The sequence below is a fragment of the Caretta caretta genome, chromosome 3 (assembly GCF_965140235.1).
Source record: "Caretta caretta isolate rCarCar2 chromosome 3, rCarCar1.hap1, whole genome shotgun sequence".
NCBI classification, from domain to species: Eukaryota; Metazoa; Chordata; order Testudines; family Cheloniidae; genus Caretta; species Caretta caretta.
This window is the reverse complement of record NC_134208.1, coordinates 27,042,053-27,067,926: the sequence shown is the minus strand read 5'-3', so window position 1 is coordinate 27,067,926 and position 25,874 is coordinate 27,042,053. Positions and strand designations below refer to the sequence as shown.

General features: G+C 41.5%; 1 protein-coding gene across 1 annotated transcript in view; it reads right to left on the bottom strand.

Annotated features, from left to right (window-relative positions):
• NBAS (NBAS subunit of NRZ tethering complex) overlaps positions 1 to 25,874 on the bottom strand; it is a 408,512-nt gene that overhangs the window by 192,501 nt on the left and 190,137 nt on the right. The window contains exons 37-40 of the mRNA XM_048845538.2: positions 24,423 to 24,536; positions 23,080 to 23,203; positions 9,880 to 9,956; positions 9,190 to 9,327 (exon numbers count right to left, since the gene is read on the bottom strand). Of these exons, the coding sequence (XP_048701495.2) occupies positions 9,190 to 9,327; positions 9,880 to 9,956; positions 23,080 to 23,203; positions 24,423 to 24,536 (453 nt within the window). The remainder of the gene's footprint in view (positions 1 to 9,189; positions 9,328 to 9,879; positions 9,957 to 23,079; positions 23,204 to 24,422; positions 24,537 to 25,874) is intronic.

Below are 25,874 nucleotides of genomic sequence, written 5' to 3'. Positions count from 1 at the left end.
ACACTTCTAGACATAACTGATTTATACCTGTGGATGTTAAAACGGGATAATGTTATGCATATCTGAGTAGTAAAGGCAGGAATACCCATATAAACAGATTTGATAGTAAACCACTTAAATAGTAGATTCCACTGTTTGAATACTCGGGCAATTTTTGGCTGATGGAATACTTCCTAGATTGTTTTCTTTTCTTTTCTTTTTTTAAATTCTATTGCATTGGGAAAGTCCAAAAGGACTCCCCATTACTTATCCAAAAAAAACACACACAAAAAGTGAGATGTGTGGCAATGACAACTTATTCAGTTTTAAGTTATCCTGTTTAAATAAGCACAGTAATGATCAAGACCTCATTGACTATATGCTCAAATTAAATCACACCACAAAACATAACTGCCCATTAATACAAGATAGCAGATAGGATAGTTCAGTAGATTGTAATGGGACACGGAGCTTTATGCCTCTCCATCTCTGTTTCAAATTCAGCCCAAGCAGGTAGGACCCAAAAGTTGTTAACCTGTGATAGTGATTTGGGGGCCTGTATGAAATGCCTTTACAATTTCAAACCATTTCTCACAGTAGATCAGAATCACTGTGGTATAAGTCCCTCCAAATATCTTTCAGTCCTGAAAGCACTTTAATCTATCAGTAATTTTTTTTCTTTCTCCCCAGCTCACTAGAAAACTTTTCCAAGTCTTAGGTGATTACTTCATGGAGACACAAAGATGCTGCAAGTAGTGAGCAACTTACTGCCAAGTACTGCTATGTGAAAGTCTACGTACGGCTACCATAAAGAATCAGAGGGTGGCAAGAAAATTAGACACTCCCTCCTCCCTAACCAAGTGTTCTGGTTCTCATTTGATTGTGAAAGTCAGATCTTTTAGTAAAATGAAATTCGGCACTTTGTAGCAGATCACCTTGAAAACTTGACAACTGGAGTGAGAGAAAAGCAGTTGGGTAGGGGTCTGGAGAAGAGTAAGTTTAAGAATACAATGTTTTTTTACACGATCAGTGTTTGGAGAGCAGCTTAAAAAAAGCATTAAGTGGAACCTGTAGCACAAGTTCTCTTTTCCTCCTTTTGCTGCCTCCAAGACATTTAAAAAAGGGACAAGAGACTTAGCAGGGGGGACAAGTAGGTCTTACAGGAACAAAGTAATACAACTGTGGGACTATACCCAACTTTAGTGTTGTACAAGGAGATCATTATTTCTTTTGCAACAAAGGTTCAATCATGAAATTCTTGGATCAAAATAGAAGCTGAGCAATGTGAGACTGCAGCTGAGGATGAGAGGAGCAGAAACAGATGGTTTGCATTCACTTCTTTTTTTTAATTGTCTGAATTGTGCAAAACACTCTCTGTGACAATCAACTTACTCAGATAAAGTACTACTTTGGTAACTTTTCTTCATCACCACAAACTATAAAACACAAGAAAATGCAAGTACAGGTTAAGCAGACTGCCTGAACGGAAGGTACTTATTGGAGACTGATATGGTTTCCTCTAACTTGTAATTACATACTTAGTTACATAAATTGATTTGGAGGAGTTATGATGTTAAAAATGTGGTTGGAAAAAGTTATTTGACATAGGGCCCTTACCAAGAGTTGGAAGGAGAAGGAAACTTTCCTTTTTCTGAATTAAAAGAGAAAGCTTTGTTTAGGCAATGGCACTTGGCCGGCCCTACATGATTACAGCTTTTGGATGGCAGACAGGCTTGCATCATTAATGGGGCTATAGATTCTGAGGCCAGAGGGGACCACTGTGTTCATCTATTCTGACATCCTGTATAGCACAGGCCCAAAAACTTTCCCAAAATAATTCCTAAAACATACCTTTTGGAAAAACATCCAATCTTGATTTAAAAGTGGTCAGCGATGGAGAATCCACCATGACCCATGTAAGTTGTCCCAATGCTTAATTACTCTGTTAAACATTTTCACCTTATTTCCAGTATACATTTTGCTTCAACTTCCAGTCATTGGAGCATGTTATACACCTTTCTCTGCTAGACTGAAGAGCTCATTATTAAATATTTGTTCCTCATGTAGATACTTATAGACTGTAATCAAGTTACCCCTTAACTTTTTCTTTGTTAAGCTAAACAGATTGAGCTTCTTGAGCCTAACAGTATAAGGCATATTTTCTAACCCTTAATTAATATTTTCCAAGATAAAATGGGATTGTCAAAAAGATTTTAGGCATGTTTGGGCATGGTTTACTCTCTGTTGAGACCAAGTAAGACTCTGTTGAGATCAAGTTAGTACTATTTATTATTTGCTCTCAACACTACAGATGACAATACTTTGCCAACATAGAGGAAGAAAATACCTGTGCCCCAGGAACTTAAAATCCACCTGGGACAAATTACACATAGCAAAGAGTTGTGCACAAGAATGAGTGAAGACAACATCAGAAAACAGATTAACTTTTCAAGTCTACTGCACAGCAGTGGGTTTGAAGAGGGGATCCGAAGGAATACAAGATTGAAGCTTGACACACGAAACGATGGAGGCAGTTCTTAGCTTCATGAAAAAAAGGCAGAACTGAGAAAATGCAACACAAAGCTTCTCCCACACCATGTCTAGTCTGGTCAACACACAACCAACCTAGCTCATGCTTTCCTTATTCTGGTGCAATCATAGGCTGGATTTGGCAACAGCCAGTTAGTTACAGTGACTACCATTGCACTATGGGTGCACCCACCCTGCAATCAGAGAGTGTGACTGCAGCACTTGTAGACGTACCCAAGCTAGCTTTAACTAGCATGGGTACCAGTAGTGGCAAAGCCATGGCAATGCGGGCTTCAACGCAAGTCCTACAAGCCCATCCAGGAGCCTGGGTACTTCCGTGGCTAGCAAGTGCTGCTGAAGCTTCACTGCTGTTGGCATCAAAGCTAGCTAGATTAAGGCTAGCTCAGGTATGTCTATACATGCTGCAATCACATCTCCACATGCAGTGTAGACATACCCGTAGTCACAAGACAAATAACACAGTGGCTCAGAAAAGAACATTCATAGTGAACATGAATGTTTCAGCTTTTCCTTTGATTTCTTACTTTAAATACCATACAGGAGAAGAGAACCACACATTTCTTTTCTGACAATTTTTTGTTGGTATCTTCTATCCTCATTCATCAATATAGGTAATGTCCCCCCAGCTATGAAATTCAGAGGCAACCCAATCTTGTTGCTGGAGGCGCCAGGACTAAGCCTTGCCCTTCATGTCAGGCCACCAGAAGAGTTCTTTCACAGCCACAGAAATACTCCAGCAACCAACTATTAGCATTAAGATAACAACTTGACATATTAATTTTAAAACAATTATATCCCCAAGTCTCCTGTTAGAGAAAAAATTCTATTTGTATTCTGGTCATTTACCAGTCGGTCAGGGTGGGTTCAATAAGGAGAGAAGCTGCTAACAGAAAGAAAATTCTCAGGTAAGAAATTTCTCATTCCGTTGCACAGCTTCACTCCTTATTCATCACTAACCAGAAACAGCAGGAAGTGAATCCCAGAAGTTGGGGAGAGGGGATAAGCAGAGTTTTAATAATAAAAATAAAATAATAATAATAATAATATAGTAGAATAACAGGCAGGAATCAAAGTCCCTCTCCCATCCCCCATGCAAAATAAGAGCGTTATAAATTAAGGAGTTATGTGGGAACTAACCCAGAAGCACCTTCCTACCAAAACGAATGGAAATTTACTTTGCAAATCTGCCTCAAGTGGGGCTCATACACTTTCCCCCCACAATGCCTCGAGAGACTTCTGTGAATGGTTTCCCAGATGCCTAGTATGACAACTAGTGCAGCATTTTTACATCTTGCCTGCAGCAACTTTGAGGCCCTAAGGCAGCAGTGCTGGAACTAGGGCTGCTGGGGGTGCTGCCGCACCTCCTGGCTTGAAGTAGTCATAACGAACACCAAATATATGGTTTCCATCAGCAGCACATCTACTATAAAAAATGGTCCAGCACCCCTGCCCTAAGGCCTTGGCATTTTGAATAGAATGTGATGACCAGGACACAGTTGGCATATGTACTTCAGATGCCTGGGATATAGCTTCAGAGTTTTAGGAATACTCATTTATGCAACCAAGTTTCCAAGGGTTACAAAAAGATGATGGGAGAACTATTTCCCAGGAATTGTGGAACTAGGAACCTACCTCGAACAGAAAGGTTTCTGGAGTATAAGAATAATCTTTTCCTTCAGGTGTTCTTGTGTGGATATGGGAACTAATGCCAAAACTTGCCTTTCAGAAGTAATGGTGACAAAAAGACCAGTCACGGGCTTGTCTACTTTGTTATTGTGATTAAACTTGGAACCTGATACTCAAATGGAGACTCCAGTGTGCCTGCCTACAAAATGCTGCTATGGTTTGTATCCATGTTTCTACAGTGCTTGATTGTAAGAATCCAACAGAACTTCCTGGAAAAACTCTAGCGTATTTGATATTGCTAGGCCTTTGTGATTATTCCTCTATTTGTATGACAACAGCATCTAGAGGTCAGGGCCCCATGGTGTTAGGAAGTGCACAAAGAGGTAGCTCTGCCCCAAAGAAGCTTGTTTCCCCTCACACCAAAAATGTAAATTTGACCAGATCAATGAATAAAGCAAGAGATATGCACACTAAGGAATTACGTAGGAACAACCCAAATGCTCCTCTCCCTCCCCCACTTCTTCCCTCCAATATATGTCAGGACTTCTGTTAATAATTTCACAGATGCCTAGAATGCCAACTGGTGCAGGATTCTAACATCTTGCCTGCAGCAACTTTGAGACCCTAACGCCTCGGCATTTTGCATGGAATGAGATGAACAGAAAATGGCCTTTATTAAGGTCCCTTCAGTCCTATACTTCTATGATTCTATGAATTGGCATATGTACTTCATATGCTTGAGGTATTATTTTACTATTCATACTACCATATTTGTGCTACTAGACATGGACCCCAAAGTGCGATGAGTGTGTATTAGGTATATAAGTAAAGAGTGGCTGGACTGCAAGGCCTGCAGGCCGAGAGGCCTGTAAGATTTTAGCTTAGCCATACTAGGCTGTAAACTTAAAGAACATTTGTCATGAGTCTGTGACCTAGGAATACCCCTATGCCAGTAAGGTTGAAAAATTACTGTAAAAGATGTGCCAATAGGTACCATTACAGAAAAATAGACTGCAACACACTGCAATGTATTATCCAAGACCACAAGACACCTGATTGTAACATCATGGACTGTCCTGTTCTGACTGCAGGTTATCATGCATACATGTTGTGCATAGATGCTAGTGAGAATAAGGGGAACTAAGAATCAACCTATGAAAAATGTGGCACCCCAATACTCATGGAGTGTGGAAGTACAGATAAGGAAGAGAGTGTTGAAACTCTCATTCATATACATAAGGTGTTAGACGTGATCAGAACAGCAATCTAAAAGAGGTTCCCGGATTGGGTAAAAAGAAGGGAAGACCCTTGGGAAACACCCCACCATCAATAAAAAGAAAAGGAGTACTTGTGGCACCTTAGAGACTAACCAATTTATTTGAGCATAAGCTTTCATGAGCTACAGCTCACTTGCATCCGATGAAGCGAGCTGTAGCTCACGAAAGCTTATGCTCAAATAAATTGGTTAGTCTCTAAGGTGCCACAAGTACTCCTTTTCTTTTTGCAAATACAGACTAACACGGCTGTTACTCTGAAACCCCACCATTAATGATCATCTCTTGAGAGATTCATCAGACTCTAGAATATCTTTGAGGATATGAGTACAACTACAGTCTTAGTCATTGCATGGTTTTTCTTAGGATTTATATAAGCACAGGTAATTGTAACTTTACGTATTGCTTTAATAAAACTTGTAGTATAGATAAGACTTTGTATTTGTGATTGTGTCTGTGGTCACTATCCTTGGTCTTCATGTGTTCCTTGTCTCCAAATCTGAGAAAAGCACCAGAGGGGATTTTCACTTTGTTGAGCTTGAAACTATAGCAACAGGAGCTGAACCCATGGAAGTTTAACAGAAAAATCACTAAATTGATTTTAAATAAAAAACCGCTCAACAGGACTTATGGAAAGACAAACTTACCTTGAACAGAAAGATGCCCAGAGATAGAAGAATGATCTTTTCCTCACAACAGAATTGGGATTATTGTAGAGATTGGGGAACTAATTCCAAAACCTACCATTTGGAGGTAATGGGGTCTAGGCTTTTCTGATCTGTTATTCTGATTAATTTAGGCACCTGATGATAAAGTTGATGTGCTTATCTACAGAACACCATTACGGCTTGTATCCATATTTTAATGGTGTCTTGCTGTACAATTCCAAACAACCATTCTGGAGAAACTCTAATGTAGCTGAGATCACCAGAACTTTGTGATGATTATTCTATTAATATTATAACAACCCCTGGAAGTCAGGGCCCCATTCTGCAGGTACTGCACAATCAGTCCTTTCCCCAAAGAGCTTTATGTTTCCCCCTCACACTAGAAATGTAATTTGACCAGATCAATGAATGAAATTTCCTTGAAAGTTCTGTCTGGATTCCAAGATGTATGAGAGGCTAATGGAGAATCCTTGCTGAACTCTACTTCTCTTTTGATGTCCAGGCTACTAATTGTCTGATTTCTAGATCCAGATGAAGGAGTCCCTGCTTTGAGAGGTCTAGTAATTTCTGCAGGTACAAGATGAGTTCCTGGACTATCTAACAAGTCCAAAGAGCCCTTTGGACCAGTTGAAGATTAAAAGGAGGACTTCAACTCTCCCTTTTCCTCTTTTCTGTATCCTTTACTTTAACTGTTTTGAAAGGTAGTAGATTTTCTTTTTTCCCAGATATTATTTCCATTGCCGTGGACAAGCTTTGACCTCTAGTTACTCCCTAGTTTTGGAAGGGTTTTAAATACTGGTGCCTCAACCAGAAGCCACCTCTAATGGGAAGTAGGAGCAGATTCCTCTGTGAGCACCAAAACTGCCCCCTACCAGGTCACTTGCACCATCTTCTGAAGCAGCAGGAATTGGCCACTGCCCTAGACAGTGTGAACACAGGAATGGCACCAATGTTTTTATTAAAACCCATCACTGAAAAAGATGTCAAAGTGAACTAAAACAATGTGAACACTGACATTTTGAAAGACTGCCTTTCACGTATGCATCCCACCCTGAAAGGCTTACTTCCAGAGTCTAGAGTGAAAATTGGGTTGTGTTCAGCATATGTTTTGTACTTCCCTGCCCATGAAGGGACATTTGGAAATGATCAAAGAATGACACCTAAATTTGTATTGCATCAGGGGAGTAGTTCTAGGTTCTCAGAAAGAATTTTTGCAGGCATATCTTGAGAAACCCAATCAGGGTGAAAGCTGATGCATGCAATCAGCACTAATAGCTATTGGGGCTAGTTGGTTATAAATGATCACTGCCAGGAAATGATTAATGAATTGAAGTTTAGGACTTTTGTAAATTTTACCATGTTGGTAAAGTTATGACCAACCATGTCTGTTTTGATTCCTGGGTGAGCAATTCTTGGCATTCAGTTCAGAAAGCTCTTCCTGATTTTGAACAACTGGTGGCTATGAATTCTTCTCAGCAACTGTCCAGTTGGGAATGAGTTTGCTTCTCTGGACAGGTCAAACTATGGTATGTTGTCTAGGTATGTAACTTACAACCTGTGTTTTATAGCATCTACCAGCCATTTTTTAAGACTCTGGGGGCGGAGAGTGGATCAGAAGGAAGAGTCTTGTAGAGAAATTGTGAGTTCTCATGTACAAATGCCTTTATCATTTTGAGGATTTACTAAAAAATATCCATGATAAAATGGGAAGGCACTGGACTGCTGCGGGGTGGCTGGGAGCTCTGGGGCCCCCACTGCCCATGCGGGCTCAGAGCTCCAGGGTCCCCCTGCCCCCTACCCAGTTCCGGGGAGGGCTGCTGGGGTCCCCCTGTCCCCTCCCCAGTGGTGGGGAGTGCTTCCATGATCCTCCAACCCCATAGCCGCAGAGGGCAGGGAGCGGCCAGGGGTCCTTCTGCCGCACAGCAGCAGCATGTGGAGAGCTGGCGGGAGTCTCCCTGGCTCATGGCAGTCAGGGAGCTGGTGGGATCCCCCTGCCTGCAGCGGCTGGGAGCTGCGGGGTACCTCCACTATCCTCAGGCAGCGGGGATACATTAATGCTCCCTGCCACTGCACGAGGCGGCGGGACCCTGCAGCTCCCAACTGCCAGGGCTGAACTCACGGCGGTCTTTGGAAGTCACAGATTTCGTGACTTCCACAACCTCTGTGACAAAACCATAGCCTTAACTATGAACAGGCAGAGTCTAATTTGCTCTCTCTAGAGCTGCCTCACTGCTTATCCCTATGCTGGCTGGACAGCTCTGCCATGAGTGAATGGAAGCAGAGGAGTCCCAGAAGGGAGGTATTGCTAGCTGCAGATCCAGGTGATTGAACCCACCACTCTACCAGATACCTGATCTTGGGGAAGAGGAGTAAGAAATATTATAAATCACTATTGCAATAAAACAAATACCAATTAAAATAAGATAAAATGGTCAAGAGAAACTGAACCATCAACTTGTTCAGCTGCTGGAGGCAAAAAATCTAGTGGCCAGAGATGAAGGGTTGGGTTTTGTCCCTGAGCCTGCAATAAACGACACTGGACCACCTCCAAATTCCATAGGTGGGGACATTAACTATTAGTGATGAATAAGGAGAGAATCTGTACAACAGAAAGAAACTGGTCAAATCAAGTTAGTGAGTAATTATCATTTGGTAATCAATTTGCAATGAAGTATTTTTGACCTAAGGTACAGTGCAACAATACACTGTCTCAAAACACGCAAAAGAAACTTTTTGTAACAACATAGTTCTTGTTTAGACAGACAGTTTAGTATTCCCCAAAGGTGTAATATCCATACTGGCAGATGACCTATTCAGTATATGATGAATGTTTGTAAAGTGCTTTGGAAATGGACAGCGCTACTGTATACAAATCCTAAATAACTTAACATATCAAAAATATGTACTATACTTTTTTGAAACATATGTTAAGTACTTCTCTGTTTACAGAACAGTAGAATAAATTATTACATACAACCTGGCTGACTATCCAAAGTGCAAGTAAGAGCTTCCCCTTAACAGGCTTAATACAGGCTTTTTAGAATAGATTTTATATTGCATATTAACGAATATGGAAAAAAAAGAGAACTAACCCTGTAGAGGGGGTGGCATTTGTCCTTGAAACATGGTGCCAAATGAGCATAGATCTGCAGGCTATAGTAATAACTTGCCAGCTGGAGAGATAAAGCAGAATGTGACTGCTTTTCAAAGCACTTGTTGGCATCTACCACCTAGGAGAAAAAGGACATTAACTTAGATGAAAGAATTAACAAGTTTATAATTGTAAGCGCACAAGCTTTCTAGAAGCTGGTCTTGAATGATGGTTTAGAAACAGAACTGACTGCATGTGTTTTTCTCCCCCCTAAAAGAGATTTAATATATAGCAAAAATGGACATAACTACATCAAAATACGTAACAAAACACCACCTTTATTACACTAGCTCCTGTCTTGAGGCTACCGAAAAATATCACTCAGCTAAATACAATTCTGATCCCCCTTTATTAAAATGCTACCTTCCAAATTTGTCGGCTGCATTTGAGTTATTGTTGTGCAAAAAGGCTTGACAAGTTAATTTTAATATCAGGATGTATACCAGCACTCACGGCACAACAGTTCAGTAATATCTGTTCAGATTTTCTTCAGTGTTATCAGCCCAAAGCTGAATTTTGTAGAGATGAAGGATATGAATTTTAAGCCCAAAGAAACAGGTTTCCAAAATTATAAGCGAACAAATATATGAGAGGCTAACATTTGTGCATACACACATAAAAGTAAACCTACCTGTGGTAATGCAAGTAGGTAGGCAAGAGATAAGGTCATATCATTTGGTAAAGCATCACTAGCCAGTTGTAACAGAACTGAAATACAGGAGGGGAGAGGGGAAATAAAGCTTTGATTACTGACCCATCTTCCCTTACATTTAGCAAGTAAAATATTTATCATGTAACCATATTTTTAGACTCTAGCTTGAAGCATTCCATATATGTTAAATTAAACATTAATCAGTGCAATCCAGGAAAAGATAATGTGTAGTGTGACGGGGCAAGGCCAGATGGCTATAGAAAAGTAGTGGGAGATAGATATATTAGCTCCCAGCTAAACAAATCCCTGGTACCAGGATAAGTTAAATGGCAGCTGTTCCAGGTCAATTAAGACACCTGGGGCCCATTAAGAACTTTCCAGAAGGCAGGGAGAACACTAGGTTGATTGGGACACCTGAAGCCAATCAGGGACTGGCTGAAACTAGTTAAAAGTCAGGTGGGTGTGGATGTCAGGAGCTGTAGGAGGAAGTTGTGCTGTTGGAGACTGAGCAGTTCACACCATATCAAGCACAAGGAAGGAGGCCCTGAGGTAAGGGTGAAGTAGAGCCTGAAGAAGTGGGGGCTGCTGTAGGGAAGTAGCCCAGGGAATTGTATGTGTCATGTTTCTAAAAGGTCAGCTACCATAGCTGATACTATGAGGGTCCCTGGGCTGGAGCCTGGAGTAGTGGGCGGGCTTGGGCTCCCCCCACCCCCAATTAATCACTGAGACTGGGAGACAACAGAGACTGTGCAAGGGAGGATAGCTTCTCCTCACCTCCCTCACTCGCTTATGATGAAAATGGCTGAGTAGACTGTAACCTTGTCTCAAGACAGAGCAGGGTTACGTGGAGGGTCACAGTGAGCCTCTGAGGCTAGTGAAATCCACCAGGAAACGCGGGACCCACGGAGACAAGGACAGAGCTTTGTCACAGTTAAACTGCAATCCTGATTTACCTTAACTTCCAGGCAAAGCATTTATACATTAACCAAAGAAGATGAAATACTGCAGTATCAGATCCCAAACTGCTGAAACATTTTCTGCACTGATTTACAACAACTAAATCTGTTGGTTGTAAAATGAAGGCAGTAGTATAAAGTTATGAGCATCGAAGAAAACCAAGCAGAGGAATAATGTAAAATACATTGTTTCCTGAAGCTAGAGCATCACATTTACTTGAAAGCTGCACACAACAAAAATCTCAATTATTAATCAACTTTTCATCTTTAAATAAAAAAGCAACATAGTATTATAACATAGTGTAAAATAGTATAGTAAAATAACATAGTGTTATTTTAAAGGAAGACCTGTACAATTAAGTATTGATAAAGAAGAAGCAAAGAAGCTGGTCCAGATGATACATATTCTAAAAAATTAAGAAAATTAGCTAACTGTTTCACTGACAATTATTTCTGAAAGCTGTTTGCCAACTGATGAGATACCAAAAGACTGCAGAGAAATTGTGGTTGTGATCCAAAGTCCATTGAAGCCAATGTAGTACTGATTTTCAAATAAAAGACACAATTTTCCTGGCCAGTGCTTTCCTATCAGAAAAGAAGAATCACAGAGATCCTAGAGGACACTGGGAGAATGAGCAATAAGTATTGTTATGAACGAACTTCATCTGACAAACTGTGAGAGTCTCCAGGCAGGATAAGCCAAGCCCTCTCTACCTCTGAGACCACAGCATGTTTTCTGCTCTTGGCTTTCCACTTCTTCCTCCCTGCCAGGCAGGTGACTGGGGACAGGAGAGTGCCTGAGGAAAATCTTGAGTTCAACACTCCAAAAACAAATTTGCTGGTTCCCTTTCAGGGCATTTAAATTTCAAATTAAACTGGCTGAGGGGAAAAAATTTAAGAGCCAAGATGTCCAAGAAATGTCAACAATGAAGGTCTGCATCCTGCCATTTGCACTTCTTTGGAAGCATTTAATTAGGACTTCTGATCTTAGGTGTTACACGATAAACACCAATAAAACATACCAATACAAAAAGAAATCAGTGTTTAACCAATAAAACATCAGAAAATGCACCACAAATGGTTACTTGTACCTAAGGGCTTCAGGGGTATGCACAGGAATTTAAAGTCACTGCTTTCGGAGGGGCATGTACTGTGCCCCTGCCCCAACCATAGAGAAGTTCTGCGCTGCAGCGAATTATTGGGGCAGCCCATGCCCCTGCTTGCCCCCCCCCACCCTTTGTGCAGTCCCTGAATGGCTTGTTTAACCAGACCTGTCATGCAGACTACAGGGGTGTGATTTCTAAAGTACAGTAAAGAGTTGCATATATTTGGTTTGTGCAGATCCTGCAAATGTGCACTAAACGTTCCCTAGTGCACTTTAACCTAGTGCTGTTTGAAACATTACAAAGATTACTCAGAGTATATACTACTGCAAAGAGTAATGTATACAATATACATTATTCATTATACATTATTCATTACTGTATATATAAAAGACATTTACAAAAGCCCCCCAAAACACTGATTTTTCTGTCACTGCATAAAACTCAAAAAATTGCTAAAAATAAACCCTGACAAAATGAAATTAATAAATCCCATTAAAAAATAAGTCTTTACATGTAATATAAATCTGGGGAAAGCAGGGAGGGTAGATCTATGGCCCAGACAGGATAAAAGTCTGCCTTCAGTCATTTAAGAGAAACTGGAAAACTCATGGTTATAAGGTATGCAGGGGACAAAGGATCTTGTCTACTCTATGTAGCCATCCTATTTCTAAGTTCACTGCTCACTTCGGGAAGATGTAATAATGCTTCCATCAGTAGATCTCAACGTACTTTACAAAGAGGGCAGTATCATTATCCCCATTTTACAGATGGGCTAGTGAGGCAAAGAGGTGCAGTGACTTGCCAAAGGTCACCCAGCAAACCAGAGGCAGAGTCAGAAACAGAACAAAGGTCTTCTGACTCCTGGTGGAGTGCTTACTCCACTAGATCACAGGGACATTATGTGTACTTGTACTTTCTTCCCACTCATTGTGCCTCTCGTGAATTCTGTAGCGTCTGCTTTGATTTTTGTAATCTCCTCAAAACTAATATTCAACCCACTCAACCTAAATATTAAATTTTTAAAACCAGTCTCAGTTCCAAGAATCACGTACAAACTTTAGTAAACACACTTTTAGAAAACGTGGATCAGACACTGCAATGAGGAATAATTATTAATCTGCCAAAACCACATTTACTTTCTCAATTATTTGCAGAGCAGGAGTTTGATTTCACCAAAATATAATAACGATAATCCCTGCATGCCTAGCACCCTGCCCCTTTTAACAGCCTTGACAAAACTTACAGTTTAGGTCAACATAGCTACATCTCTCGGGGTGCGAAAAAGCCATACTCCCGAGTGCTGTAGCTATGTCCACCTAACACCCATTGTAGTTGCAGTTCGGTTGACAAAACAATGCTTCCATCAATCTAGTTACCACTGCTTCGGGATGTGGAGTTCCTACAACGACGGAAAAACCTCTCCATCGCTGACATCTGCGTCTAACTACAAGGTTATGCTGACATAGCTACAGCACCATAGCTATGCTGCTATAGTCCGTGTATTGTACACATGGCCTAAAAGGAGATTTGATACACTCTGATACTCCCTGATCCAAGAATCACTCCTGCGGGCTCCCTATCAAGGGGCCTGTGTATTTCAGCCTCTTCTTGTGAACTCCTCATCCCAGGGGAGTGGGATTGTTTATGTGGTTACTTCATTTAAAATGAAAAAGTTTGGAGGACTATTTATAATTGCAGGTTGTCACTGGGCTTCCATCAAACTGTGGTGGTTGTGATGTTCTCCCTCAGCCAGATGCAATAAGCAAGTCTTTGGATGCCACGTGGCCACAGAGGTTGCTCAGGTAGCACCAGGCCACAGGTACCAAGACTACAAATGTGATCATCACTATCTATGCTGATAACTTGGCTTTTGACAAAAGCTTCTAGGCTCTGGCTAGACTCAACATGTCCTGGATCCTGTCTGAGTTAAGATATCTAACAGAGCTCCTAACATAGTTACTATTAAAATCTGAATGTTGTTGCTTTTGCAACTAAGGTTATTTGCGATGTTCCCTATGTTCAGGGCAGGAAATACAATGGTAAGGCTAACGACTTGCATAGGAATTTGTTAACATTTTATTCATGTTCTCTAGCTATAGAGAGGCTGGTATTCTAGGTTGTGTGTTTTGTTTTGTTTTTTTCCTTGAAAATCCTAATGAACCCATAACCTGCATGACTAATCTTTGGATCTTTTTCAAAATATTGTCCTTAATGAGCCAATTGTCCAGGTACACAAAACACGATACTCCTATGTCTGGCCACTCAGTACTCCCAAGCAATTGTGTGAACAACCATGGCACCAAGACAAGGCCAAAAGGCAATCTATTATTCTATTCAGGTTCCTGTACCGTGCCCATCAGCACGGTGCCCAAGTGCTTTCCAAGACTGCATTAAGCAGTATGACTAGTGACAGTCATATACCGTTTTTTTCCCTCTTTTTCCCTTCTTTTCCTAATGGAAAAGTTGCATGTGGATTTAAAAAAAAATACATTATAGTATACAATATATTTTTATACATATTGTGTTATAGATTTATATTAGTGAAAGCAAGGTCAAAGAAGCTTGCCTTGTACTTGGACTGGAAAGCGGTGAGGAATGTGGTTGTTCTTAGACCCTTAAGGAGTTGGTTCTGCAATCTTAGACTAGCCCCTGACAATAAACTAATTTGCTCCCTTATTGGAAATCTGAGATACATTCTGAAGCACTGAGACGGGAGGAAGTGATCAGGAACAGTCAGCATGGATTCACCAAAGGAAAGTCATGCCTGACTAATCTAATTGCCTTCTATGATGAGATAACTGGTTCTGTGGATGAAGGGAAAGCAGTGGATGTGTTATTCCTCAACTTTAGCAAAGCTTTTGACACGGTCTCCAACAGTATTCTTGTCAGCAAGTTAAAGAAATATGGGCTGGATGGAAGCACTACAAGGTGGGTAGAAAGTTAACTAGATTGTCGGGCTCAACAGGTAGTGATCAATGGCTCCATGTCTAGTTGGCAGCCGGTATCTAGCGGAGTGCCCCAAGGGTCGGTCTTGGGGCCGGTTTTGTTCAATATCTTCATTAATGATCTGGAGGATGGTGTGGATTGCACCCTCAGCAAGTTTGTGGATGACACTAAACTGGGAGGAGTGGTAGATACGCTGGAGGGGAGGGATAGGATACAGAGGGACCTAGACAAATTGGAGGATTGGGCCAAAAGAAATCTGATGAGGTTCAACAAGGACAAGTGCAGAGTCCTGCACTTAGGACGGAAGAATGCAATGCACCGCTACAGACTAGGGACCGAATGGCTAGGCAGCAGTTCTGCAGAGAAGGACCTACGAGTGACAGTGGACGAGAAGCTGGATATGAGTCAACAGTGTGCCCTTGTTGCCAAGAAGGCCAATGGCATTTTGGGGTGTATAAGTAGGGGCACTACCAGCAGATTGAGGGACGTGATCATTCCCCTCTATTTGACATTGGTGAGGCCTCATCTGGAGTATTGTGTCCAGGTTTGGGCTCCACGCTACAAAAAGGATGTGGAGAAATTGGAGAGAGTCCAGCGAAGGGCAACAAAAATGATTAGGGGACTGGAACACATGAGTTATGAGGAGAGGCTGAGGGAACTGGGATTGTTTAGTCTACGGAAGAGAAGAATGAGTGGGGATTTGATAGCTGCTTTTAACTACCTGAAAGGTGGATCCAAAGAGGATGGATCTAGACTATTCTCAGTGATAGCAGATGACAGGACAAGGAGTAATGGTCTCAAGTTGCAGTGGGGGAGGTTTAGGTTGGATATTAGGAAAAACTTTTTCACTAGGAGGGTGGTGAAACACTGGAATGTGTTACCTAGGGAGGTGGTGGAATCTCCTTCCTTGGAAGTTTTTAAGGTCAGGCTTGACAAAGCCCTGGCTGGGATGATTTAGTTGGGATTGGTCCTGCTCTGGGTAGGGGGTTGGACTAGATGGCCTCCAGAGGTCCCTTCCAACTCTGTTATTCTATGATTCTATGATATGGATGTATCATCACCAGATGTGACTTTAAGCATCTTCATAGTCCAATATACATAATAAGTAGCCTTCTTCAAACTGCCATGATTGCTCCCAAACACTGCACTGTGAATTTTTCTGTAACCCAATAAAGATTAGGGCGGCTCAGAGGTACAGAATTGGGCTATAACTATTTTCTGAGTCATCTGAAAGTAACTGGAACTAAATCTCTTCCATTTTCCACCCACTGGCGATGTCTGAGTGATGTTCTTCATAAGACAACAAATTTCCTGATTTGTTGGTTTTTTAGTGCATTTGAAAGGAGCAGTTTGGTGGAATTTCTCTGAACTGGATCTTCCGTCTCTTTTGATAATTTTGAAGACACCGGTTATCAAAATAATTTGAAGTCATCAGGGATAAAAAGTCTACAGTTTCCCTTTAAAAGAGAGATTCTTCTCCAAATATGCTGTAAAAGCATTGAAACTTGCTCCAGAGATCTTATAAAATGTAAGCTTTTTGCTCATTACGGACAACTTATCTGTATGTATATATATTTCTTCTTACTATATGTTCCGATGAAGTGGGCTGTAGCCCACGAAAGCTTATGCTCTAATAAAATTGTTAGTCTCACAGGTGCCACAAGTGCTCCTGTTCTTTTTATAAGTAAAGCTATTATTCACCAGCTCTATATTCCTAGTGACAAAGTATTTCAAAGGCAACATAAAGCTGATGAACAACAGTGCTACATGCATTTGCTCAGACTACTTAAAAGACAAGCACTAATACATGCAAAGGTATTATGCATCAGCCACCTACTACTGATTTTATGCTACAGTATGATACAACTATGATCAATTCGACTCGAGCAGCCAGACTTCTTTACTCCATAGACTTACTCTGCGTTCGTCCAAAAATACATTACCCTTCAGTTGGCCGCTTTCCGCACTGGCCAGGTACAGACAGTCGAAGTGCACATCCCTTCGGTTCAGGGGGTGTGGGTCAGGCTTTCCGAAAACACAAACACACATACACACAGTCCCGTGCCTTCGTTCTTTTTATCTGATCTGACGGCCGTGTTTTAGAACAGACCAACCAATCAGGGTAGGCCACATTGTTTATGTGATTGCCCTAGTTGTATAATTGATGAGTATTCAATTTTTTTGTCCAATTGTTAGTAGTTCGTATAATTGAGGGCTATTTATTTTCGGTAGCCAATTAGATTTTGAATGTGGGTAATTTGGGGTTGATAAGTACATAGGAGTCAGCATAAATTGTTATCTGGTTGCAGCACGTCCTGACCACAAGCCACAGTCTTAAGCTTCGTTTTTGCAAGGCTTGCATTTTAAAGCATACGGAAGTTTGAGGCCTAACATTTGCAATACTTCCATTTCGTTCAAGCTTGACAAGACAGTTGCTCAATTTATTCACAACTTGCACTCTATTACTTGCATACCAAAATGAAGATGACTGGTCTGATTTTAGGGTTCCCTTTAAAAAAAAAACAAAAAAACCAAGACACAACCTGTATATCTGATAAAAACTAAAGAAATAAATTCAGGAGACAAGTATTTTGGTTGAATGCCTTCATTACTAATCATTGAAGGAGTTTTGCCAAAACTCATATCTTCATCAAACTGCAAAGCCTATAATAATGAAAAGAGGGAAAAAATAACGGCTTATGGTCCTGTGACCCAATCTGAGATGTCCTGAGAAAAGTCATACCTTCTTAAAAGAAGACTGCCATTTACCCATCATTCTAGGTGATGCTCACAAAACTGCCAGATACTCACATTATGTGCAGCCTTTACTTTTCTATCCATGTTCCAATAAATTAAATTATAACACTGTCAGTGCAAACTGGGCATTGACGTTCCAAAATACCCAATTGAAGAAACTAAAGAATTTGTGACAATAAAATATTAGAGTCACTGATGGATTTGTCAAACTTTATTTATTGCTTGTGTGTTTTTCTTTTCTTCTGGAACAGCTCATGGATGCATAAAACAGTTTGCATTTTAACAAACATTGTTAGACATTAGAAAGGTCCAAGTGTCAATATAATTATGCTCTTTGTTTTTTGTCAGTTTCACTAGAAAAAAAGTTGCACTTCACAAAAGAAGCTAGGAGTGAACAACAAGGGATGGATCACTCGATGACTGCCCTGTTTTGAAGCACCTGGTATTGGCTATTGTCGGAAGACAGGATATGGGGCTAGATGAACCATAGGTATGACCCAATGTGGCTGGTCTTATGTTCTTATGTAGAACTCTCTGTGGAAAAATTACTGTGTTTGTGTAGAACTCAAAGCATATCTATGAAAATCTGGAAAATTTCAATTCATTTTTCATTGTGATTACTGAAAACGTTAAGGAAACCTCAGGACCTAAACTGTTTACTATGCACTTAGAAACAGATCCAATGTCTACTGAACTCAATGGATGGGCTACATGTTCAAGCAAATGAAGATCAACCTGAACTTTAAGCCATCCCCTGCCCTGAAACCACTGGGGATCAATGACAGTGATCTGGGACTATGCTCAGGCTTGCTTCAGGAGCTGACTTCACTAGCAGCCTCCTGGCACAATACTGGCCATTAGCTGCAACAAATTTCTAATTCTACCTGTAGTGGGGCAGTTGCCCCACTTTGGCAGAGGAGGGGTTAACAGCAGCCCTTGTAGTGGCTGCGCAAAACCAAGCCAATCAGAGAAGGGCAGAAAGGCAGCCAATCAGGGCCAGGCTGGGCCCTATATAAAGGCTGCAAAGCAGAAGAGACAGGAGTCGCTCCCTGACAAGCAAGGGAAAAGGACTGGCTCCCAGAGATAGCACCTTAGATAGAGCAGCACTGCGCAGGCTCAGGGGAGCAGAGGAAAAGCTCCAGCCTGATACTTGTCAGGCTCAGGCCCCTGAAAGAAAGGGCCAAGAAGGTGCAAGGGCCAAAGAGGAGGTGGCCCCGGGAGTGCAAGCAGTAGAGGGCAGAGAAGGAGAGCAGGATATGGCTGCCGCCAGAGGGTCCCTGGGCAGGATCCAGAGTAGTGGGCGGGCCTGCCCCCCCCCCCCCCCCTTACTCTGGCCATGGAGGAACATGGCCCAATACAGACTGTGGCTTGTCCCTGAGGCAAGGGGCTAGACTCTGGGGCTGCAGTTGGTCACGAGGGCAGGTGCAGATTGAGGACTTGTGGATACCCCTGGAACGGGAGAGAACCGAGTGGGGCACAGCCAGAGGGCTCTGTCCAGAAAAGGACCCTGCAAGCCAGGGAGCAATGCGGGTCCCAGAGAGCACCGCAGAGCAGAGCAACGGGTGGGACACCACCTGCAGAGGGTGCTCCACAGCTGAATGAGCTAATTCCCGGGGCAACCAGAAGGAGGCGCAGCAGTGGTGAGTCTGAGCCCCGTTACATAGCCCATCTTCTACTTCATCACCAAACCTCCAGGTTTGTATGGGGAAGATTTAAAAAAAAAACAAAAAGTGTGGACACATGGCCAGTCTTGGCTAGCAGAAAAATCACTTCTGGATGCCAAAAATACAGTCTGGCCAGGCCCATAGCATATCAGGAGAACCAGTAACACTACAATTAACCAAAGATGTGTGGGAGCAACACACGTGTAGAATACTGTCCACATCCAAGAGAGGCCTTATATTCTTCAGTGAAATGGCAGGGAATCCAATCCATTCCCTCTGTCTCACCTGAACTGGCTAATCAGAGCATGATGGGTGCTATGCAAAGCCCTGCCCCACCAAACCAGCAGCCTCTACCTCCCATCCACATGTGGAAAAGGAGAAGAGTGCAGCCAAAGGCTGTGAGCATGTCAGATGCACCCTACCCCTCCCAAGAAAGAAGGGGGGACCATCCTCTAAATTAAAATTCAAGGTAAATTGACAGGCCCGTGTCATTGCAACCATTGTTTAGATGGTGTGAACAGCAATGAAGTCTGTCAGTTTCTGCATATATAGTTCCTCAAATAACAATCCTGTAGTAATGTCCTCAAACACACCAGGGGTCAGTGGCTGGTTTCAGGAGGTCTGCAAAACCCCAAGCCCATGGGCAGAGTGTTGGAGATTCGGGGGGTGGCACTGTCTCTCCAAACTTAACCAGAGCAAGGCAGTCCCGGGGGCAGCTCCACACACAGCCTTACCTCCTCCCCTACCCCAGTTCCTCGCCAGGTAAGAAGTGGGAAGCCAGAGCCGGGCAGTGCGAGGCGGCTGCTACCCTGGCTGCTCTTTCCATCTCCTCCTGATGCTGATGCCTGGGGCTCCAGCTCCTCCTCAGCTCCCAGCCCCCTGTGACTGCTCGTGCAGCTGGTAAGAGCCACCTGGGGCCAGCAGAGTCCTCGAGAAGCAGCCCCCCGATCCCCCTCCAAACCAGACAGGCTGGGTGGCCTCCTGAGGTGAGTCGGCGGTGGAGGTGGGGCTCCCTCTCTAGGACCCGCCAAGCCCTGTCCCCCCCACCATAATAGAAGTCAAACTGCACCTATGCCCAAGCTCCCCCCACCCCCACCAAGCAGCCAGAGCCCCGAGGGCCCCCCTCCCTCCACTGGGATCTGGAGTTTGTATAGCATGTTGGGTGGGCCTCAGGTTTATAGCAAATGTTGTTACTATATTTAATGTGTGTTTTAATACTGATTCATGGTAAGACACGTAATTCATAAATCCTGCCTACTGATACAGCCTACAGAACTCAGCACTGAAATGAGACATATTTGATTCCTGAAGGTTCACACCTCATATCACAGTGACAATTCTTCTAACTTGCTCCCGCCAGTCCCTCCACCCTCCAATACAGCTACACCTAACACAATGAATGCAGCTAGAGTGCATGGAGAGACATGCTGCAATTAAAATTTGTGGAACACAACATGAACAATGACACCGTCTCACGGCACTTCATCATGCCTACTGACTATGGCATCACCTTTGTTGAACTATTCCCAGTATCTATTGCCAGCTAGAGAGGGACAGAGTTACGGTTGCATTGTGGTTCTTATTTGCCTTTTGATAATTTAACCTTTAGAATCCTTGTTTTCAAGCTTTTATCCAGAACCACAAGGGCTAGAAGCCTAATGAAATAAATAAAATAAAGCAGAGTTTCTCAATCACTAGAAGCTAGAGCTTTATGAAAAAAAAAATGAAAATATTGTGAGCCTCATGATTAAACTGTGAGAGTTTACTCACACTTCATGTGATCTAATACACTAATTTGTCATGCCAGAACTCTCCACAGAGTAATGCATTAGACAGACATCTTCCTTCAAAGGACACTAACAGCATGTAAATATTTAAACAGTTCATTTCTTAAACTGGCAGGAGGCAACTAAAGTGAAAAAGATATATAATCATAGATAGGAGAAAAAATGGAAGTACTAACATGAGAATGTTTCACTTTTAATGACACACCCAAGGTAGGCGAGGGTGCGGGAAGGGACAAGCTTTCGAGCTTCACAGAACTCTTCTTTTTGTCTGGGGAAGATAACCAGAGTGTCTAAGCTAAACAGAATTTGGGACAGGACTGTTAAACATATGGGGTTCACACATACTGTAGCACACCAATTAAGGGTTAGCAGGTAATAGTGTGTGCTACAAACTGATTTAATGAGCCTTAAAACCAGTGTCTCTTAAGTCCACAGCTTTTAATGTCTAGCACACTTATGAATTTAAGTTCCCAGGTTTGTCTTTTGAAAGTGTTGTGCACATCTCCTTTAAGGATGAGGACTGAGCAGTCAGATATGGGGTGATCGCTTTGTGAAAAGTGTTCACCAACGGGTGACACGGTGTTTTTGTCTTATTTTTCTGAGAGAGTTTATTTAAGGGTGTAATGATTGTCTGGCTTCACCCATATTGGTGTTATTGGGCTTCACCCATATTGGTATTCACCCGTATTTAAGGGTGTTGGGGCATGTGATCCGCTGGATGAGGTACACCATATGTTGGGATAGGTATGTATAGGATCCATGGATATTGAAAAGTGTTTTGTGGGCGTAACGATCATTGTAGCAGTGGAGATATGTCTGCAGGTTTTTCATCTGTTCTGGCAGGGTCTGGTGCCACTTTAAGTAGGTTTGTCCTGGTTTGTGGGGAGATTGCTTCTGATGAGCTTGGCAAGGCCGGAGGTTTGTTTGAAGGCCAGAAGAGGGGGTTCGGGAAAGATTTTTTTCAGGATGTGATCCTGTATGGGTTGTAATTGTTTGATAATACCCATAGGGGTTCCAGTGTAGGGTGGTAGATGCCAATTAGGGGTATTAGAGTAGCAGCTGTGTTAGTCTGTATTCGCAAAAAGAAAAGGAGGACTTGTGGCACCTTAGAGACTAACCAATTTATTTGAGCATAAACTTTCGTGAGCTACAGCTGCTGTAGCTCACGAAAGCTTATGCTCAAATAAATTGGTTAGTCTCTAAGGTGCCAAAAGTACTCCTTTTCAATTAGGGGTATGTGGTCATTGTTTTCTCCCCCCCTCAGTATTGAAACAGATTCTCCCAAGGTATCTGAGTGGCCGGTTCTGTGATGCAATCTATTTCCCTGGTGAAGTGTCCTTTTTTTAGTGAAGACATTTTTAAGTATGTTCTGAATCACTCTCAGTATAGTCCCTAGATAAATTTTAATTTTGGTAAAGAGAAATTCTCGGGAATCCAGAAATTTTAAATACGAACTATGCACTAAATAAAATAGTGGAAAGAAAACCTATAATTCAAAGATCATTTTAGCAAAGTGGCAAAGAATATTAACTCTAACTGCAATAGATGAACATACCTATCTGCAGATAATCTGATGGACATTTTATTGCACTCCACTGCTTCTCAAACTGTGTCTGTGGACCACTGGAAGTGCACAGCTATTTCTGTCACAATGGCCACGCACCCGTGAGCCTTCTAAAAGAGGCACTTCTAGATTGACCAATAATCAGGAACTCTCTTGAGATTTCCCGAGACTCTGCTGACCTACTAGCCTAAAAAAAACCCCAAAACCACTTTTTTGCACCCTCCAAGGGTTTTCCACTTTTTATAGATGTTTTCTTTGTTAGAAATTAAACCATGATGATATTTTTAGAAAATACTAAAATATCACTTTTGAACACTATACTGAATACATGAACATGTACAGTATATACATACACATTATATTATAAATAAAACACACATCACACAAAAAACAATGTACCTTCTGTAGCTGGAAATAGGTCCTCTCCTTCACTTTTAGTTTCTGCTAATTTTCCTGTTCTCAGCAATACTTCTGCAAAACTTTCTGAAGAACTGTGTTGGAATCCAGCATAGGCTACTTCAGACTTACAAAACAAAAACAAAAAAAAAACCACATTTGCATTAATATGACAAAGATAAATATCCTTTTTAAAAAAAAAACACATGTTTTATAATACGTTACATTAGATACAATTATATAATCTGGTTCTATTTTATTTTAATTCTAGATAGAGATCTTATGCAGCAATAGAAAACCTAATAGTTCTCCTGTTAACTTGCTTTTTCCTGTTGACTTAATATGTCAAATGAAACCTATGACACTGGTCATCATAAGCGTTGTGAATGTAAACAGACAGTCTAGATAAAGTTTTTCCAAAACAAATTAATGTTGATTTACCTGTCTGCCTAGCTCTCTGATGTAAAGCACACACTGTGTAAGTCAACACCAAGCAAACTTCATTTGCATGTTAAGTCAACACAGGGATGAGAGAGAGAATATGGCATCAGCACACAAAAGAACAAATAGTAGGAAAGAAGAATTTTGTCCGGGAGTACACTTCAAAGGGATACATTTCAAAGGATTTCTAGAATATGAGGAGGATGAAAGGGAACCCTTGGTGATCCATTTAACTGAGGAACACTAGTGGCAGAGGGAAGTGATTCATGAAAAATCTGGATCCTGATTTGAATCAGTGAACTCTGCAAAAGGGCTTTGAGGGTGAGAAAACTGCTTTAGCCAAAGAACTGTAGCTTGCTAGTTACGTTTAGTCTCTTAAAAGCATGTTATACTTTTGTTTTATTTGTAATCAATTCTGATTCTACTACCTTTACGCAATATGAGTTAAAACTCTATCTTCGCTAATAAACTTCTTTGTTTTATCGTAAGTAGATCTCTGTACTGTAACAGTAAGCAAAATATTAATTCTTAGTTGAATCAAACAAGCTGGTGTGTACACTGTTTCTTTGGAGACAGCAGACTTGGCAATTACTATGAGGTTCCAGTGACAGGGGCTGGATGCTACATGGGAACGCTCTTCCAGGGCGCTTGGGAACTGGGGTGGCACAAAGTGTTACCTGCAAGGTAAAGTAAGGGCTGGCATAATCATGAGAAATTTGTGTGTGGTTGCTAACAGAGTGGGGTGTGAAGCAGTTGTCACCAAGTTTAGCACAAGCAAACATCTCTCTCGCTGAGGCGGGGGAGTTACAAGGTCACCCATAGTTTTGAGCTCCTCAGAAAAGTACACAGTCTTCTTTTAATGCTTCTATAAGTGTACTTTAACTCTTAATGCATCTTAAACTTACTTCTGCAACACAGGGAGCAACAATTAGAGATTCATAAAAGGGATGACAGCTCTGCTTTTCCACTGCAGCATTGGCTCCAGAACTGCTTTTTAATACATCTCCAAATTCTTGGCCCTGGAAGGAATAAGCAGAATTAAGTGTGGCGCTTGTCGACCAAGTGCCAATTCATGTCAGAGCCCCAGGCCAATTCACTTGTGTACTAGTATAGATCAAAGTGATTGACAAATGCATAAGAGTGTATCTGGAGTTTAAACTTCATGAAAACTAATGGGGTGTTACATGCATTGTTTTTACTTATCTGTATCCCTTTATAATGTAGTAGCAAACATTTACATTGCGTATACCCCTGTAAATAAATAACCCATCAAACGAGAAAGAAGCCTTATGGAATGCAAATGAAGAACTTTAACAGAAAAGTGCTAATTTCAAAGCCAGTGGTCATTGTGTGTGATTATCAGAGGTCAAAGACTCAAAATTCATTCCTCACTCTCCGTCGTCAAAGGAAAAGCCAACCCATGTAGTGACACTTCCAGTTTGTTTTCTGTGAGAATAAGTATGGATTCAAGGAAAGCTCCTTCATCTCTGGACTGTTTGGACTCTTAACAGGGAAATGTACCAGATGCAAAGCGGAGATCCTCAGACACAATCTGAGTACCCTGAAAAGACTTGGGAAACTAGCAATTTATTACATCACTGTCACTATTTGGAATTGTAAACTGTGACTCACCTGTCCATATATTTTACCTGCTTTAATCTCTCAATAACTCTCATTTTCTTTTTTTAGCTAATAAACCTTTAGTTAGTTTATTATATAATTGGCTGTGCATGTTGTCTTTGGTGTAAGATCTAGGGTAAGTGACTAGTCTCTTGGAATGGAAGCAACCTAAATGTGATGTGATTTTTGGTATAAGTGACCTTTTATCACAAAGTCCAGTTTACCTGGATGGCAAGATAGACTAGAGACTCTAAGAGGACTGTTTGTGTCCCCATGATAAGACTGGCATAGTAATCCAGGAGTTCACATTTGTCCCTGGCTTGTTGTGTTATATAATTAGATTTTACAACCAGTTTGGGGTATCTGCCTGTTTTTACAGTTTGCCCTGAGATATGCACTCATGGTCGTGAGCCATTCCAGATAGCGTGACACCTGGTAATAATGAAATCTTGCTTTAAAGTCTATTAAGTAGTCATATGTTCAGATGGGAGGAGATCCTGCAATGGACTCCGTACATGGAACCCCGCAGAACTCCACTGAAGTCAATGGGGCTTAATAGAGGAGTGTGCTAACTACATATGACAAACTGCAAGATCAGGACCCATGTTTCATCTATTCATCAATTATTAAAAACAAAAAGAAAAATTAGCAGAATTAGTCAGAGAATCACAGACATCACAAAAAAAAGACTAGTAAAAATGAACATACATATGGAAGGAAAAGTGAAGAATAGGACC